Source organism: Micromys minutus, assembly GCF_963924665.1.
Source record: "Micromys minutus genome assembly, chromosome: 30".
NCBI classification, from domain to species: Eukaryota; Metazoa; Chordata; class Mammalia; order Rodentia; family Muridae; genus Micromys; species Micromys minutus.
This window is the reverse complement of record NC_137965.1, coordinates 31,651,556-31,671,426: the sequence shown is the minus strand read 5'-3', so window position 1 is coordinate 31,671,426 and position 19,871 is coordinate 31,651,556. Positions and strand designations below refer to the sequence as shown.

General features: G+C 52.1%; 1 protein-coding gene across 1 annotated transcript; it reads left to right on the top strand.

The window, feature by feature from the left end:
* Positions 1 to 1,202: 1,202 nt before the first annotated feature.
* On the top strand, positions 1,203 to 19,029 carry SSC5D (scavenger receptor cysteine rich family member with 5 domains; the record flags this gene model as incomplete). Its single annotated transcript, XM_080941717.1, has 14 exons — positions 1,203 to 1,227; positions 1,703 to 1,729; positions 2,046 to 2,354; positions 2,624 to 2,737; positions 2,964 to 3,077; positions 3,408 to 3,716; positions 4,163 to 4,480; positions 4,919 to 5,080; positions 7,957 to 8,274; positions 10,583 to 11,143; positions 11,223 to 11,537; positions 11,781 to 11,948; positions 16,862 to 17,026; positions 17,663 to 19,029. 14 exons carry the CDS (start codon positions 1,203 to 1,205, stop codon positions 19,027 to 19,029), a joined length of 4,272 nt encoding a protein of 1,423 aa, XP_080797843.1.
* Positions 19,030 to 19,871: the final 842 nt, after the last annotated feature.

The window sequence follows — 19,871 nt, the reverse complement described above, 5'->3', positions numbered from 1 at the left end:
GCTCCTTGACTCCCCCTGCCTCCCCCCACCTCCCTGCAAGTCTGTACGCACAGAAAACTACTGGTTCTGGGTCTACAAAGCCCCTGCTGCGTATGTTTGAGGTCCGGAAGGGATATTTGGGGGAGAGAGAAAGACTCTAAGAGTTAGAATCTGTGACAGGGAACTCCCAAAGGGGACAGATCTTCGGGAGTGGGTGTGGCTGGGAGCACAGCGTCTCCAGGCCCATCTGGTTTTTTACACTGTTTGTTAATAAACCCTGAAACCTCTGTGTCCCTGTCTCCTCTCTGATGCATTTTCCAGCTGCTCTCTCCAGACTCCCTCCTTCTGTCTGGCTCCTCCTCTCCGAAGTTGACATTAATTGCTAGGGAAGTTGGGGGGGGGGGTCACTGTGCTGGGGAAAGGAGAAGCAGTGAGCTCACAGCCGCAGCCTAGTCTCTGCCAGGCCTGCCTTCTGACTCATGTTCCCCATTACCAAAGTTTTTCCCTCACAGCCACTCAGTGTGTGTGTGTGTGTGTGTGTGTGTGTGTGTGTGTGTGTGCCTTGACCCCTCAGTCTCTCTACCCTCCATACCTTTGTTCTGGGAACTGGTAAGTTCAGAGACTCCTTCCTCAAATAGGCACTTCCTCAAATAAGCTTCCCATCCAGATTTATCACAGAGGGTGTCAAATGGAGAGAGGGGGTTTTCAGTTTCTTTTATCGATCTAGGAAGTTCCTCCTAGTGTCTGGCTGCAGGCCTTCTTGCTACTGCAGGATTTCCCCAAATCTGTCCACTCCCAGCTGCACTTACTTGCCTGGCTGGACAATAAGAGAAGGCAGAAGGGTGTGCCCTCAACCCTGTCCCCCAGACAGCCAGGCCTGCCCCTTCCCAGAGCTGCCATCCCCATAGCATCTCTGAGCACGTGGCCCTCTGGAGCCTAGCTGGCCGCCTCCCCCAGTGTGGGTGTTTGCACTTGAACACCTCCCTTCTGCCTGCCCACCACCCCCTCCTCCAGCCTCAGCTGTGGCCAGCCCCCTCCCCCTCCTGTCCCCAGCTGCATCCCTGCAGCCTCTCTCCTGGCAAAGCCTTCAGCCCAGCCTGCTCCTAGCTGTCCAGGGCGCCTCAGCAGCGGCTTCCCTCCCTCCTTTCCTCCCTGGCCGCCTCCTCCCCTCTCCTGCCCTCCTTCCCCTTTCACCCCCACCCCCTGCCCTGGACTCTGCAAACATGAGGGTCTTGGCCTGTCTCCTTGGTGAGTGATCCATTTCCTTGAGGGGGAGGACTTTAGGGGTCTGGACCCTCACCTCTGACCCTTTAGCTACTCCAACTTCAGGGACTCACACTTCAGGGAGCCTGTTCTGGACCCTGGTGCTGTGCGATATCCTGACGTCTGGCCAGCTACTCTAGTCCCTGGGGACACAGCCTTCTGCATGCCCTGCCTAGCAACCCAAGTGACCTGCCCTTTGTTGCCCTGGCATGCATTCTGTGGGGCGATCACTCCCGCCATTCAATCTGCTCCCTAGCCCTGTCTTCAAGGGTCAGGCATCTGGGGCCCCACCCATCCCAGGGACCTGTGACTTATCCCAGCCTCCACCCAAAACCCATTCCAGCAGTGGGGTTTCTGACTCAGAGGAATCTAAGTGTAGGGATGCTTCCCACTGAACTGGGGAAAGGACCCCTCCCCTCTGATTTACCCTTTACTCTGTCCCCTCCAACCTCCTTTGCAGCCCTGCTGGTGGGGATCCAGGCTATAGGTAAGTGTCCTGATTCTGCACTTGGCCTTCCTCACTCTCCTGCTGGTCCCTGGTACCCTAATTCCACTCAGCTCCCCAGACAGTGCGGACCATGGGTCCCCATCCATCAGAGACATGGAATCTCACATGTCGGGGGAGGAGCCCTGGGGTACCTGAGTTTCCTGGGGCTCAGTATCCTTCCACACAGCCCCCAGCATCTCTGAGGTATTCCCCTCATTGTACCCTGATGGTAACTTGTTGGACAGCCCCCTACCCTCGGTGTCCCTGTAGCCCCCATCCTACAGTCTGGAGTCACTGTTTCTCCTTCACCCCTCAGAGCGACTCCGCCTGGCTGATGGTCCTCATGGCTGCGCAGGACGCCTGGAGGTCTGGTACAGCGGGCGCTGGGGCACCGTGTGCGATGATGGATGGGACCTTCGGGATGCTGCAGTGGCCTGCCGTGTGTTGGGCTGCGGAGGGGCGCTGGCCGCCCCTGGGGGTGCCTTCTTTGGGGAGGGCACTGGGCCTGTGTGGCTCAGTGAGCTGGCCTGTCGGGGCAATGAGGGACAGCTGGGGACCTGTCCACACCGGGGCTGGAAGGCCCATATCTGCTCTCACGAGGAGGATGCAGGCATCGTCTGTGTAGGTAAAGAGATTCAAACTCCTCTTATGGTTATGGGCCCAGGAACCCCTGAGCCCTTAGTTCTTGCAGATCTGAGCTGTCTAGAAGCAGAGAGATAACCAATTCCAGTTCCCCATAAGACCAGGTGCCCCTTCCAAAGACTCCCAGATTACGATCATTTATTTCTAAGCCCCAGGGAATTCAGGTACCCCAGGTCCTTCTGCCCCAGGGGTCAAATGTCCTTTCTACTCCTCCCTCATCACTGGCCTCGTGGCTTTGGTTCTGTCCCGTAGGTCAGCGTGCAGATAACTCTAGAGAAGATTCAATGTCCCTGCTGGATGGGGACCCATGGCCAGCACTGTCTGGGGAGCTGAGCCCCAGCTCAGAGGAACCCCCTATAACTCATGGTAAGCACACAGGACTAGGCCTCCCAAGTGCACCCTGGCTGGACTCGTCTATGGGGAAGGTCGTCATGGAGATGTTTTTTCCCAGCAAGCTAGTTTCCTTCATTACCTAGAAATCCTCCATCCAGAAATCTTTCAAACCCTCAGAAAAGAATCCTTAGACACATGCCAAAGAGTCGGGCAGGGTGGCCAGCTCGGATCCTGACTTCCTGACATATCACCTCCCTAGCTCCCCAACGGGCAGCAGGCTCCCAGAATGGCCCCCGGAAGAAGAACCCCCGGCCACCTAAGCAGGCCAAGTCTACCCGAGCCCCTGTACTGACAAATGGCGCTCCCCGCCAAGGTAAGTCTCTAAATTGCCTTTGTCTTTCTAATCTGGGTGCTATGAGACCCTAGACCCTAGTCCTGGGCGCTGTTCAGCTCTCTGTTCAGCCCGTGACCCTTCAAGGAGACCCGTGTTCACAGTTTTCTCCCTTCAGATCTGGTCAGGGCCCGCCACCCCCTCTTCTTGATCCTTCCTCTATGAGAACCAGAAGGATGGCAGTCTTCTTTTCTAGGTTAGCCAGTTGGCAGACAAACCTCAGTCCTCTGCGCTTCCCCAGGTGAACAAGCGCGAAGCTGACGTTAGCCAGAGCCTTTGACAGCCCCGTCTTCCCTGTTTGTGTTCCCCCAGAGCGGCTGCGCCTGGTCTCAGGTCCCCACGGATGTGCCGGCCGCCTGGAAGTCTGGCATGGTGGGCGCTGGGGCACTGTCTGCGATGACGGATGGGACCTCCGAGATGCAGCAGTGGCTTGTAGGGAGCTGGGATGTGGGGGAGCGCTGGCCGCCCCTGGGGGTGCCAGATTTGGCCCTGGTGAGGGACCTGTGTGGATGGATGACGTGGGATGTGGAGGAGGAGAGGAGGCCCTCCGGGACTGTCCCCGAAGCCCCTGGGGCCGAAGCAATTGTGACCACACTGAGGATGCAGGGCTGGTCTGCACTGGTATGTGAGGGTGACTAACCTCCACCTTCAGATCTCAGCTTCTCCCTCCCCCAGGAAGCAGTCAAAGGCCTGGCCTCAAATCTGTCACTAGCCTTCTCCAAAAAGCAGTGATGGGCTGAGCCTCAGCTTTCCTGAGGAAGCAACTAGAAACTGGGACCAAGAGTTAGGGGCCATGGAAGGGCACTTGGGGTTCCTTCTCCATATACCCCTCTTCTCCCTCGCACCTTTCCCTCTTTCCTTCCCCCAGTGTTCTTACTCCCAGCCAGTCACCTGCTCACCCGTTCTTCACGGGTCTAACTCAGCATCTGCTCATGACCCTAGACTCCCGCTGCGCTAAGGTGGCCGATGCAAACCCACTGCAGTTCCCTTCTTGGTGCACATAACAGGCACTGGTGCCCCTCACACCCTCACATCGTGACACCCTGACCTCTGTCCTTCTGTTTCAGGTCCGGCACCCAGGCTGCGCCTTGCTGACGGTCCCCATGGCTGTGCTGGCCGCCTGGAGGTTTGGCATGGTGGGCGCTGGGGGTCGGTGTGTGATGATGCTTGGGATCTTCGTGATGCTGCTGTGGCCTGCAGGGAGCTGGGCTGTGGGGGTGCCCTGGCCGCCCCAGGGGGGGCCTTCTTTGGAGAGGGGGCTGGACCCATCATCCTGGATGATCTCAGATGTCGAGGAAATGAGACAGCCTTGCGATTCTGCCCTTCGAGGCCCTGGGGTCAGCATGACTGTCACCATCGGGAGGATGCCGGGGCTGTGTGTGACGGTGAGGACGTGTGAGTGACGTCAGTGGGGAGGCTGGGACAGTGTGTGTGTGGTCACTGGAGTGGGTGGGGAAGAAGTGTTGTCCTGGCTCAGCCTTCGCTCCTGTGTGACTTCCCTCTTCCCTGTCTTATGTTCTTATATGAAACCTTATGCCAAGTTAACTACAGGTGACTGGGTCTCCCTAAGGGACACTGCATATTATTGGGATTTGATAGTCACAATGAGGGGTGAGCCCTACTTCCTTGCTCCTGGCAGAAGCCAATCTTGCTTTGCTAGGCACCTCCCCTCTTCTTTCTCACCTCCAAACTCCCTCCATTTCCTGTTCTTCCTACGCTCTTCTTTCTACCCACTTCTTGCTGCGGTTCAGGGATGTGGAAGCCGTGGGTGTGTGTAGGAGGCAGCCCTGGCGGTGGTGCCAATGTCTTCTTTCCCGGCCCAGGCATGCCTCTCGGTGATGTGCAGCCCACAGCCCCCGAGGTGGGCAGCAACAGCACAGTGCCCAAGCTCCTGTGGACTGCAGCGGGTCAGATGCCGGGCCCAGCAGGCAGTTGGCCTCCTCCTGCTTCTCCTACTGCCCCTCCAGAGCCTGGGCCTGAAGCTGGTGAGTCCCTCTGCCCTGTTCCCCATGAAACCTGCTTGCAAAAAGAAAGATAGAAAGGGGGAGCCCAAGCCCCTGCTCAGACCGGTGTTTGGTTTGAGGCTCTGCTGGTAGCCTGAAATCCAGAGTTGCTTGTAAAAGTCCCACCTTCTGTGGCTGAGCCTGACCAGGAGAGGAGGATGGGCGAGAGCTCACTGTCTAACATCTGTCACAATGTCCTCGGCTAGCCAGTGACTCCTTTTCCAGAGGTCTTGAGTTCAATTCCCAGCAACCACATGGTGGCTCACAACCATCTGTAAGGGGATCCGACAGTGTACTCATATTAGAAAAAAAAAAAGAATTGTTTTGAGTTGGGTGGTGGTGGCACTCTTGAGGCTGAGGCTGAGGCAGAGGCAGGTGGATCTCTAAGTTTAGGCAGCCTGGTCTGCAGAGTGAGTTCCAGGACAGCCAGGGCTACACAGAGAAACTGTGTCTCAACAAACAAACAGACAGACAGACAAACAGAAAAACATGGCTCAGTTGGTTAAGTGCTTAACTTCTAAGCACAAGGACCTGAGTTCAGATCCCAAGTGGCCAAAGAAAAAAGTAGGTGCGGCAGTGGGTACGTCTAACCCCAGCACCAGGGAGAGGCTGGAGGGTCCTAGGGCCTGCTAGCCATCAAGGGTAGCCAATCAGTAAGCCCCAGGCTCAGTGAGATGCCCTGTCTCAAAAACAATAAGTTAGAGAATGACGTCACCCTCTGGCTTCTACATGAATGTACACACATACATTCACACAAAACAAGGGATCCCTTGGGACCAGAATGATAGTTCAGTGGGTAAAGGCACTGGCTGCCAAGCTTGATGACTTGAATTTGATCCCTAGGACTCACACTAGGGAAGGAGAGCCCTAACTCTCAAATTTTTCCTCCGACCTTCACATACGTGTAGTGGCATATGCACACCCTTGTGCAAACATATGCACACATACACACACACACACACACACACACAAATAAGTAAATAAATAAATGTAATATTAAAAAACTCTAATAAAATAAAATAAAATAATTTCATTGGTGCAATGGGTGTGGTGGTATATTCCTGCATTTCTAGCAGTTGAGAGGCTGAGGCAGGAGGATTATGATTTGAGGCCATCCTGGGCTGCACTTTGCATTCCAAAGAGCATTGCAAAGATCAATATAACCTTCTGTTTACAGGCTGATACACTAAGGAACCTCTTTGAGTTATTGTGACTAGTATGGTATTTACAGCAAGTGTATGTTAACAGATGCTTTTTTAAAAAAAGATTTATTTATTTTATTTATATGAGTACACTGTAGCTGTCTTCAGACACACCAAAAGACGGCATCAGATCCCATTACAGATGGTTGTGAGCCACCATGTGGTTGCTGGGATTTGAACTCAGGACCTCTGGAAGAGCAGTCAGTGTTCTTAACCACTGAGCCATCTCTCCAGCCCAACAGATGCTTTCAAGTTTTAGAATAATGTTTATCTTTGTATGTGTATGCATGTATTGTGGCACACACAGGTCAGAGTGTGGTGGTACCTGCTCTGTGCTCCTGACTGGTGGCATGCTCACACCAGTTAGAGCTAACTGGGGGCAGGTCCCTCAGTGTCTTATGTGCAGACACTGTGTAAGCAGTTTTGGGAACCAAAATTAACACAGGCAGCATTAGGTCAAATACACTTCATTTCTCTCTTTTTGTCCAATTGTCCAATAGGGCCCTTTTCTCTCAGACATAAATTGAGCATAACCATAACAATTATGTAAATTACTAAGTTTGTTATATAAGTAACAGCCACTCTATCATATTTGTCAATTAGATAAACTATTTTACCATTTATCATTTAACCTAAAGAGGTTACAATTCTCTACCTGAATTATGGTCTGATTTTAGCTTGCATTACCATATGAAAACCACCCTTTCAAATCTGTATTATCTCTCTCATTCTAAACAACCTGAGTTTGATTATGAGACTATACCTATTAATCCTGTCAGAAATCTGAGAATGAAATAAATATAACACGAATAACTAGGAAGCACAAAGACATAGCTTCTAAAACGTAAACAAACTGTGGAGACAGCCAACTGCCTGGATGGCCCCTAATTCCTTACAACGGCGGAGCATCTGTCTCCAGCCGACAGACCTTAGAATGAAGCAGGAATATGAAAGACTAGCTTACCCTGTCTTGGCAGAGATTAGCAGTTGACTATCCCACCTCTGTTTGTCCTCTTTGGACAGCATTTTGTCTGCAGATGAATAGGGCAGTTTTTGTCCAATGGCTACCTTACCATTAGTGGAACAACTCTATATAGAGGTTTTGACGCTCAGTTCCTTCTTTGAGCTATGAAGGGGATACTGCCAGGAGCAGACATGCCTCTAGTTAAAATTTCTAATAGTGACGAAATAATTAAATGTTAACAGATGCTTTCAACTTTTTAGAATCACGTTTATCCCCGTGTGAGTATGCACACGTGTCATGGTACACATAGGTCGGAGAACTCTTTTTCTGCCTTGTGGATGTCCCGTGTGAGAGTCTGATCTCTCTGGGTTGTCAGGCTTGAGAGCAGATGCCTTCACACACTGAGCCATCTCACCAGCCCCCTTCCCATATATTTTGGGTGTATCCCTAAGAGTGGAATTTCTATATTATATGGAAATTCTCCATTTAGCGTTCTGAGGAACCCCCCGCTCTGTGGCTGTGTCTAATGCAGGAGAGACCTCGGTCGGTACCGCTTTCTGGACTGAGGCTATGAGAAGCACAACAGAGGAAAGAGATGGACATTTAGAAACAAAGGCATGAGGCAGGCAGAGGAAGGCTCACAGTGCTAGCTGGGCTCTTTGACCCTCACTCTTGGCTTTTCTTTATTCCAGGGTCCCCCCAGTTGCGCCTGGTGGCTGGACCCAGCAGGTGCTCTGGTCGGCTGGAGGTATGGCATGATGGGCGCTGGGGGACAGTGTGTGATGACAGCTGGGACATGAGAGACTCAGCTGTGGTCTGCCGGGAGCTGGGCTGTGGGGGGCCTCGGCAACCAGACCCTGCAGCAGGCCGCTTTGGCTGGGGTGCAGGCCCCATCTGGCTGGATGATGTAGGTTGTGTGGGGACAGAGGCTTCACTGTCAGAATGCCCTGCTGCGTCCTGGGGGAAGCACAACTGCGCCCACAATGAGGATGTCGGGGTCACCTGCACGGGTGAGGATACACTAGCCCTCCAGCTCTAGGAGGGCTTCCTGGAGGAAGGAATGGAGGCTGGGGGGGGGGCATCACCTTGACTGAGCACTACAAACCCCGGCTCTGTCGTGGATGGTTACCTCATATAACCTCATTCAAATTGCCGATGTCTGGCCAAAGTGAGGGCTAGTTCACACCAGCTCTGGCAGTGCATTCCTCCCATGATAGTGGGTCTGGTTCCCAACTCCAGTGCTAGATCCTGAGCTAGGAGCTGGGTGCTCAGAATGGAATGAACACAGCTCGGGGGGCTTTGAGAAGCTCGTGCCTCATGGAGGGCAAGGGGAACACTGATAAGCTACTGCAAACCAGCAGGACAAGGCAGTGTCTGGGAGTCTCTGAAACCACACGAAGGTTCCTTCTGTGGCTAAAGAACTCACAGAAATGAGAGAGGCTCAGGGTGTGTTTAACATAGTGAAGATGTGGGTTAAGTTCGGCCAAGGAAAACGCACACGGAGTGGAGTTTAGGTGTGAAGTCCTGGTGGGGTGGTGTAGACAGTGCTGGGTCATCCCAGCAGCACATGCGATGTCATACAAGAAGCAATCCAGACAGATCAGCCTTGATGTCTACAAGATTGTGTTCTTGGGAGGGAGATGTAAGGGCTTGACTGACCGTGCACATGGACTGTTCAGAAGTCACATGGTGCAAGGCCCAGCCCCCAAACACACACAGTTTCTCACTAGACAAGAGGTCACCTTCCTGGATCCAGGGGCAAAGTACCCCAGCGTGCCTCGGGCATGGCTCATCCTTGACTGCCGAGGTGGCCTAGCCAGAGAGACCAAGTGTGGATGCTGGTGACTCAAAGGATGGATTCGTCAGCTCTGCCTCTTCCTCCTCTGGGAGCCACGGGAGGCTCGGGAGCAGGGAAGTGGCCTGTAGGCTAAATGCCACTCTTGAGGGTAATGACCGGGAAGGAAGTGCAGAGTAATAGAATACGCCTGTAGTACCAGCACTTGGAAGGCTGAGGCAGGAGAATTCTTATGAATTTAAGGCTAGCCTGGGCTATAGAAACCTTTCACGGGGAAAACAACATGAAACAAACCAGGGTTAAGTGTTTAAAAGTGCTGGCTGATTTTGTAGCAGACACAGGTTTGATTCCCAGCACCCAGGTGGCAGCTCTCTGAGTCTATCTGGTCAGTGGGGATCTGACGCCCTCTTCTGGCCTCTGCAGGCACTGACACACGGTGCGCAGACACACACGCAGGGCAAAAAGGAAGTAAAAGTAAATCTTTAGTGTGTATGGGCTGGGGTGGGGAAGGAAAGCCAGGCCTGCTGGGGCAGCTTTGCCCCATCTCAGAGAGTAAAAACATAAGCAGGTGTTGGCTTAATAAGAGATGAAGCCCTTAAGACAGTGGTTCTCAACCCGTGGGTCGTGACCCCTTTCACAGGGGTCACTTAAGACCTTTGGGACAATCAGATATTTACATATGATTCATACCAGTAGCCATACTACAGTTATAAAGAAACAAAAATAATTTTATGGTTGGGGTTGCAATAACCTGAGGATCTTGGTGTTGGGAAAGTCGACAGCCACCGCCTGAGGGTGTGTACTGGGGCGTGGAATAGCTACACTGAGTTACCCTAGTCCTTGCCTTTAAAAGACACTGATTTTATTATTTTTAATTATGTATATGCATTTGCTTGGGTGTGTCTCTTCCTCTCCGACCCCCATTCCTGCCTTTGTGTGGAGTCTGCATGCTGGCTTCCCAGGGTGCATGAGGTCACTCATGCCCACTGCCTGTCATTGTCTCCTGGTTATTCTGACCGGGATGCGATGGGGTCTCAGAGCAGTTTACCTGCTGTACCGGCCCTTAATGACAGTTTCCATCCGGTGAGGATGCAGATGACCTCTAATGGAAAAGTGGACCATGTGACAAAACCCAAGGCTACGAAGTGGGTAGAGGGGCCAGGGATGCGAGAGGTGAGAGAGCCCCAGGGAATAATCCACTGTAGACATACTTGCAGTGGCCAGTATAGACTGCTCTTACCTAATTGTCTTTATACGCGCACTGTTTTCCTGCAAGTGAGTCTGTACACCTTGTCTGGAGCCCTTAGAGGCCAGGAGAGGCCATTAGACACCTGTAGCCATTATGTGGGTGCTAAGAACCAAACCCAGGTCCTCTGGAAGAGCAGCCAGTACTCTTAGCCACCAACCCACCTCTTCAGTCTAACGAACGTTTATTTTCTAGGTGAAAAGAGGGCAGAGGGTGTGGGTTAGTGGTACAGGACACGATCTTCCTTCATAAGCTTATCTCCTTCCTGGCCTCCTAGGGACCCCCGGCCTGGATACCATCTCCGATCCTTTCAGCTGGAGCTGGCTCCCTGGGCTGGGTAGAGGTCAGGATACCTGGCTCCCAGAGGAGCTGGCCACCACGCCTCCTGCTGGTCTTACCTCCACTGTGCTACAGAAAACCACAAAGGCTCCAGTGAAAGTACCCAAGAGTGCCAAGAAGTGGGTGACGAAGAATGCAAAGAGACCGACCAGTCAGCCTCCTGGGGTGCCAACCACCAAACGCTCCAGGGTCCCAGGCACCCCCACCTCCCTAAATCCAACCCCACATACTGCTGAGTTACCAAAGAGACTGACTGCTGAGGCTCCCCACAGACAGACCTCACATAGCACTGCAAGGCTGAACCCTAGCGTCCCCTGGGAGTGGACCTCAGAGACTGTGGAGTCACTGTCCAATCAAGGCCCCCAAGAAGTGACCTCTGAGGCCACCACCATGCAAGCCCCCCAGGCCTCCTCAGAGCCATCTGGTGAGAATCCAGGTTTTCTGGATTCCTCCCAAGATCCAGCTGCCACCTCCACTGCTGGAGTCCCCGTGCCATCAGGTAAGTAGTGGAGTTAAAAGGGTTGGGACACCGAGCCAGCGCTGTACCTCCTAACCTGAGAGCCTCCCACCACCCCCAGGTCCCTTCCGGGTTCGTCTGGCTGATGGGCCCAACAGGTGTGCTGGCCGGCTAGAGGTGTGGCATGCTGGACTGTGGGGGACAGTCTGTGATGACAGCTGGGACCTCCGGGATGCCACAGTGGCCTGCTGGGAACTGGGCTGCGGAAAGGTCCGGCCTCGAGTAGGCAAAACCCACTATGGCCCCGGCACTGGACCCATCTGGTTGGATGACATGGGCTGTAAGGGAAGTGAGACGTCGTTGAGTGACTGCCCCTCAGGAGCATGGGGGAAGCACAACTGTGACCATGAAGAAGACGTGGTGCTCACCTGCACTGGTACCAAGGACCAGAGGGAGGCCGAGGGGGCAGAGTTAGGGTGGGACTGAATGGCAACGGAGCAGGCCAGGCCGGGAAACGGTTGCTGTGGGCGACTCTGGCCGAGAGCAGCGCCGAGCAGGGCCCGGATGGAAGGAGTTAGAGGGGGTCAGTGAGAGCACAGGAAGGGTTACTTCAGGAGACTCGTAGAGCGCAGTAACAGGCCTCAGCATGAAGAGACACAAGCTACCCATCTCTCCCCAGGCTACACAGGGGACAACGATTATCCTGCCTGGACCTGGGACCCCACTTCGGGAGAGGACCTGACCAAAGGGACCACAGTGGCCACGTGGCTTGGACATACACTTTCCTGGGTTACCACTACAAACCCTGAAGTTTTCTCTCCAGCAACACAGAGCCTTCCAGACACAGGTGAGGGGCTTGATCTCAGTGCATCTGCCAAGGCATGTGTGTTGTGGTCAGAGAATAACCACAGGACTCTCCTTCTATCAGCACCTTTCCCCACGGCGCCATGACATCTACCCTGTTTGTTTTCTTGTTAACATGCATCCCAGACTGGCCCTGGACTTGCTGTGTAGCTGAGGTTTATCTTGAACTGATCCTCCAGTCTTCTCTCAAGTGTTGACATTACAAATGCATGCCACTGTGGTCACCATAAAGATCTCTAGGTAGCCTAGGCCTCCATGTCCTGGCAGCCTTGCCTAAATGTGTTCCATTCTTGGGCTTCAAGCATTCATCTTTTCCAGAGTGCAATGGGACAGCATGTGGCTCCAAGCGACTGGAGGGCATCACCTAGTACTGAGCCTACCAAAGTGACCAGACAGTGGCTGCAACACACCAGCCCAAGCCCCTCCACCCAGAGCCCTGAGCTCAGGGTTGTCCTGTCAGCACGTGGTTCCAAATTCATCAGAGCCATACCCAGTCTGGCAGGCCATGCTCTGTCCTGGTCAGGACTCTCCTGGGCACAGGTCCTAACTCCTGCCCTTCCCAGCCCCACCCATCAGGGTCAGTATCTTACAGAACGGCTATCTGTCGGTCCTTCTGCTTCTCCATGGCTTCTGTCCTTCCATCCCTGCGGATGTCCATCTATCCTGGTCCCTGGGCATCTTTCGTGTCCTCTGTCAGCTCTCATCCAGCCATAGCCAGTTCCTATGGCTCCCACGGGTGAGCCCTCTCCTCTCTGCACACGCTGTTGCCTGCGACCTTACCGACTTCTTGTCTTTATCATCTACATTTTAAAACTCCACTTTGCTTTTCTCCTGGTGTTTTTTCCCCCATTGGATTCGCCCACACTCTCTAGTCCTGTTTTCCACAGAGTAGTGTCTCCTGGTTTCCCCTCAGTTTTTCTTTAGAGTTCTATACTTCTCCCACTCCTTTTAATTGTTTGAATGATTATTTAATGGGTACGGGTGCTTTGGCCCGTTATGCATTCTGTACCATGTGTGCACAGTTCCCACGCGGGCCAGAAGAGGGCACTAGAGCCCTTGGAGCTGGAGTTACAGACAGGCGCGAGCTGCCACGTGGGTGTGGGGAATTGAACCTGGCTCCTCTGGGAGAACGGCCTGATCTGTCCAGCCCCGTATCATCCTTTCTAGTCACCAGCTCACCCCATTTCTCGCTAGTTTGCTTTTTCTTTCCTCTCTTGTTGCCGCAGCTCCACCTCCCCAGTCCTGGGCTCACAGGCATGTACCACCAAGCCCCTCATTCACTGTATTTCACAGACTGTTTCTCTTGTTGCATTCCTGGGTTTCCCCCTTCATTGTCTTTCTAAGATCCTCTGCTTTTATTTCTTCCCTTCTGTAGCTTTTGCCTTTTCCTTTCTTCCTTTTTTCTTTTGTTACACTGATTGATTGTGTATGTTTGTGCAAGCATGCCTATGTTCAGGGCCATATGCCACAGTGTGTGTGTGCACATGCACTCATATGTATGTGTGTGTGCACACTCGAGTTTGTGTATATGTATGCATGCATGCGCTTATGTGGGGGGCATGGTTGCACAAGCTCATATGTATGTGTGCACATGCACACTTGTATGCTTGTATACTTGTGTAAGCTTGTGTGTGTGTGTGTGTGTGTGTGTGTGTGTGTGTGTCCTCTCCTTGTACCATGTGGGTTCCAGGTGTACAACTAGAACTGTGTGTCTGGGTCCTGATCCATGTCATCTGCCCCGCCTCTAATTCATTCCTTCAGTCATATGCCATCTATGGCTGTCTTTCGTCTCTCTTCTCTTTTCCTCTCTTTCCCTCCCTTTCCTCCCTTACTCTTCTCTGTCTGCCCCCTTTTTGTAGCTCAGGCTGGCTTTGTACCCAAGGTTGGCCTTGATCCCCTAACTGCGCCCACCAAATGCTGGGACTACCGGCAGTGGGTACCACACATGCCCCAAGTTCTTTTCAGCCAGCTACTGTCATGTTCTCAGTCATACTTTCTGGGTTTTGTCTTTTTTTCCTGCTAGCTTCAGTCCTTTCTCTCTTTCTCGCTCCCTGTGCCTCCTCGTTTCAGTGAGAAAGGTCAACACTTTTTGCCCTACCCGCTGCCTTTCACACCACTGTTTCTCTGTCTCCCTGTTTCACTCTGTCTACATACACCCTTGAACGCTCACTGCCTCCCCCTGTGCATCACCCTCTGTCACTGACTGGAACCCAGCACAGCCAGGCCCGCCAGTACCTCCCTACATCGCAGGGGTGATGCGCGTTTTGATTGGCTACCGTGATCCTGGCTTTCCACCTGTAGAGTCGAACTGGTTTTAAGGTGGATCATTGAAATTCTGGAACCAGAAATGATCTTTTAGAGACCCTGCTTTTTGTTTAGGTGCAGCTGCATTTCCCGAACGGAATTTCTGCACTATTAGGGTGGCCTTTCTGTCTCACCACGCCGCCTTGTGGTGGAATTGATTTTGGGGAGGCACTGTTCACTGCACACATAGCTTGCCCCTGAGGCAGGGGGATCCTTTGAGGTAGGAGAGCAAATAAATCGGAAGTACAAACCGTGCAAGCAGATGCTAAGACCGTTTGTGTACCAGGAGTTAGAAGAAGGTATGAGATGTACGGTAGAATGAGACAGTTTTCATATGCCTTATGTATGTAAGTATAAATGCATGTATGTAAATGCTTATATATGGATCTGCAATGCACGGACAGTGTGTGGAGGCCAGAGAACAACTTACGGTGCTGTTCCCGGGCACTATCTAAACCTTGTTTTTATGAGACAGTGGCCTGGAGCTCAACATCGAGGTTGGGCTGCTGGACCATAAACCTGGAGACCCTCCTGTCTCTGTCTCCAAAGAGGAGCCGGCATACCCAGCTTTATGTTTATTTTAACTGTGTGCTCTGGGGTTCACACTTCGTTCCTTGTGTTTGCAAAACAAATACTTTACAAACTGAGCTATCTTCCTGCTCCTGTTTGTTTGCTATCGAGACCGTCTTATTCCATAGCGGAAGCTAGCTTGGCAGCCGCTGTGTCGTTCAGGCCTTGAGCTCTCGGTGGCGGGATTATAGGTAATCATGGTCATGTCAACCTAATGCTATTCCCTCATTGCACTGGGGTGATGTGTGCTGTCATTCAAAGCACAAGCTCTGACCCACCCAGCTCCACCGGGACTGGAGTGAGTTGTGTTCCAGTCCAGTGTACAGAATGCCTATGTAATCACATAGAACAGAAAACATCGTTGGTAGAGTGCTTTACCAAAACAACCCAGAGGTTCAGGATCCTGAGGTTGTAATGATTATTTATAGTAGAGAAATCAAGAAAAGCCTCCCAGAGAAGTGCTGTTATCCACCAGCAGAGGGGAGTAAGAAGAGAGCTGGAAGTCAGAGGAGAGCTTCAGTGAGTTGGGTTTTCTACTTCCACCATGTGGGTTTGGTAGGGTATAACTCAGGTTAGGATGTACAGACCAACTTTACCCATGGGCTGAAGGGACCAAAGGCCTGTGGGAGAAACCTTGCAGAGTCACATGGTTAGGATTTTTTCCTCAAAGACTTATTTTATGGTTCAGGCATGGTGGTGCATACCCTTAATCCTAGCACTCTGGAGGCAGAGGCAGGTGGATTTCTGTGAGTTTGAATTTAACCTGTGAGCCTCAGAGCACATATAACAAGTTCCAGAACAGCCAAGCTACACACACACACACACATACATACACACATACACATACACCCATACACACACACATACACATATACATATACAAACATACACATACACACATACATACATACACACACATACATACACATACACACATACACACACATACACACATACACATACACACACATACATACACACACATACATACACACACATACACATACACACATACATACACACACATACACACATACACATACACATACATACATACATACACACATACATACACATACACACATACACATACATACACACACATACATACACACATACATACACACACATACATACACACACATACATACACACACACATACACATACACACATACATACACATACACATACACACACACACATACACATACACATACACACACATACACACACACATACACATACATACACACATACATACACACACACACATACACACACATACACACACATACATACACACATACGCATACACACATACACATACACACATACACACACATACATACACACATACATACACACACACATACACACATACACATACACACATACACATACACACATACACACACACACACAGAGTAAAGCTGGCATTATAGGCATTATAGCTTAACTATGTCTTTCCGTTCTTCTTGGATTCAGCCTGGAAAGGTTTCTGTATTCGGAGCATTTTTGAGACTCAGGAATATATTTTTATTAATTATTTTGTCACCTGTTTATTTACTTTATCATTTCTGTGCATGTGTGTGCATGCTTTGGCTTTAAAAAGCTATTTGGGACAGCATGATAGTTCAGTAGGTTAGGTACTTGGTGACAAACCTGACCAGTGTCGGAGCACACATGCTGGAAGGCATGTGTGTGCATTCACATATACATATGCACAAATAAATGCACGTAATTTTTAAAATGTAAAGAAAGATCAGAATTCAAAGCCAGAGTCAACTACATGAGCTCAAGGCAGCCTGAGCTACCTGAGACTGTCAAGAAATACTGCTTCTAACGGAAGCAATTTGTGCATTTGCTTTATGAGATATCTTCTTCAGCTTCTGCGTTTACTAGCCAGGGGCATCCTGACTGGTGACCAAGGCGACATAGATTGTAGAGGGGGCTGGATGACGGGTCGGCCGGCAGAAAGAAGTGGAAGGAGGACTCAACTCTCTTCCTCACACATCTGCAGATGACCAGGGTAGTTATGAGCTCTCCCGGACATGGGATACACCTTCAGGGAAGCGTCAGTCCAAAGGGACCCCCACCACAACCAAACCTGGATTCACGGCTACCACTGGCATCAGCAGGGGTCCAGGCCACCCCATTCCAGCTCCAAGGGCCCGTGCAGACACAGGTGAGGCATTGGCAAGTGTTATGGGGTACAGAGATGGACCCCAAGTTCCTAGGGGTAACCTACGTATCACTGCAGAAAGACCCAGCACAGCGATAGCCTTGAGCTCACAGACCCTCTTGCCTCTGCTCTAAAATGCTGGGGTTAAAAGCATGGGCTACAAACCTGGCTCGCCTCTTCTTTTCACTCGGTTTAGTGCCCAGCCCACAGGATAGATACAGCTGTTCTTCCCTCCTCAATTAAATCTCTGTAACACCCACATGGACGTGTCCAGGCCTGTGTCCCCTGGATGATTCCAAACCATATCAAGTTGCTAGTGAGCGCTAATTATCATATAGAGTCTCACTGTGGGTGTTTCCCAGGAATCTTCTCGTATACTAAACAGTGTCCATCTCTCTCTGGTCCCCACTTCGTACTTGTATCCATGTGTGTTCCCCTCACAGGCCACCAGGTGGCGGCAGGAACATCACAGGAGGCGAGGAGGAGGGGCACTAGGGCCTGGTGAAGTCTGCCGGTGACCCATGATGTCATGAAGATCTTTGCCTTCCCATTGGTCAACTCGTCAAGGGACTTTGCGGGACTCGGTGGATAGGGCAGACTGACCTCTGACCGATCTGCCCCTCTTTTTTTCAACCCCAGGTTCACCAAGGAAGCCAAAACTTGAGCGCCGGCCACTGCGGCCCACCTCAGCCAGGACAGCACACACCACCTCATTCCCTGCTTCCTCCACCTCACCAGAGCCTTCTGGCTCTCGGCAGACCTCTGGCTCCAGGCCACAGCTCATCCCAGACTCGGCTCCAAAGCAGGAGAGGACATCTAGCCCTCCCAAAACATCTCCCCCCACTCCAGGACTTCCCTCCCCAACAGACGTTGCAGAGTCCACTCCTGATGCCAGTTTGCTTCCAACACGTACCCCAGAGATTTCTGGCAGCCCACTACCCACCTCCCCTGAAGGGCTAACCTCGGAGTCCTCCATGCTATCAGGAGTGAGCAGCCTTTCCCCTAGCTCAGAGATGACCTCAGGATCCGACACAACACCAGACCTGGGCACAGCACCTGAAATAATCCCAGAAGGTTCTGAGTCATCAGACCTCCCAATGGGTGCCAGGGCCCCCACACAGCCACTTACAGCCTCTCAGCCTATCAGCATCTCTCACCCCACCACTGCCCCTCATCCCAGTACCCCTTTCCACCCCACCACCATCCCTCAGCTCAACACAACTTCCTACCTGACAATGTCCCCTCAACCCACCACAAACCCTCAGCACCCCAGGAGCCCTCACTCCACCACAAGTCCTCAACCTCCAGTCAACACTCACTCTCCCACAACCCCTGCCACCCCTCCATCCTCCCCAGAGACAGAATTTTCCTCTCCCACTCCACAACCAAGGGCCAAGCCTAGCCTACTCCCAGAGCTAACCTTTGTGGGAGCTCCGCCCACAGGCACATCCCAGATGCAGAACCTAGATCTCTCTCTAGCCTCAGAGTCCAGCCCCTCCAGGCCCTCTCCAGCACCGAGCACCGACCCACTATCCACGGAAGTCTTCAAACCACCCAGAAGCCAGACCTTACGCTCAGCTTCAGACCCCTTGGTGACCCCTGCCCTTCCCATCTCCTCTGTGGCCCACCCATCTGACCAATCTCCCCCAGATCACCTCACTCAAGGTCCAACTCCTAATCACAACCCAAGTTCTTTTGGGCCATGTGTGTCCCCAGCACCACCTGTAAGGGTCATGGCTTGTGAGCCACCTGCCTTGGTGGAGCTGGTGGCTGCCGTGAAGGAGGTCGGTGACCAGCTGCAGAGGCTGACCCAGGTCCTGGAGCAGGACCGGCAGGAGCGCCAAGTTTTGGGGCTGGGCTTGGTCCGGTTGGTAGAGGCTGCCCAGGGGTTGGGGCAGCTGAGTGAAACTGTAAAAAGACTAGCAGAGGTGGCCTGGCCCCCCAGCACGCCTGTGCCCACAACCACCACCACAGAGGAGGAGAGGCCTCTGAGAGGAGACGTGTGACCCACTCTGAAGTTCACATGCTTATAAGATTCTCAAACAAAAGCCAAAGTATTCTACAATCAAAGTGTGGGTGTTGTTACTAGGGAGGCAAGGACTCTGGGGGGACAGAATCACAAGACTGATCCTAACTTGTCAATGCCACCTGAGATGGTGATGGTGATAATGCTGAACACGATGGTGGTGGTGTTGGTGATCATGGTGATGGCAATGGTGTGATGGTAGTGGTGTTGGTAGGGATAATGGTCACTGATGGGATTGTGCTTATGATAAAGGTCATGGTGAGGATGGTGTTGGTGATCTCAATGATGGGATGGTGGTTGTGATGGTGGTTGTGGTGATGGTGGTTGTGGTGATGGTGGTTGTGGTGATGGTGGTTGTCGGAATGGTGGTTGTGGGGATGGTGGTTGTGGGGATGGTGGTCGTGGGATAGTGGTTGTGGGGATGGGATGGTGGTGACAATGGTGTGATGACAAAGACAGTGGTACTGACGGTATAATGATGAAGACGGTGATCACACCTGTGAAAGCCATGACTGTGTGTTAATGGTGATGGTGAACAGTTGTGAAGGTTGTGGTGATGGTGACTGTGAGGATGACAGAGACACAACACTGACGTGTTAGCAATGCTGGTGCTGGTGTTGATCGTGCTGTTGTGATCATTATGACGCTCCTGACACTGATGAATCTGTGGAGGCAGAACTGTGTCTTAGCCATGGTGTGCCCAGCGTTAAAGCAGCACACACTTCAGTTTCCGAGTCTGAATGGGTGGGATAGCACCGCGTCTCAGGGACAAGCACTTACGAGTGTCTGTATCAGACTCTGCTCGCAGTGACTCTTACCCTT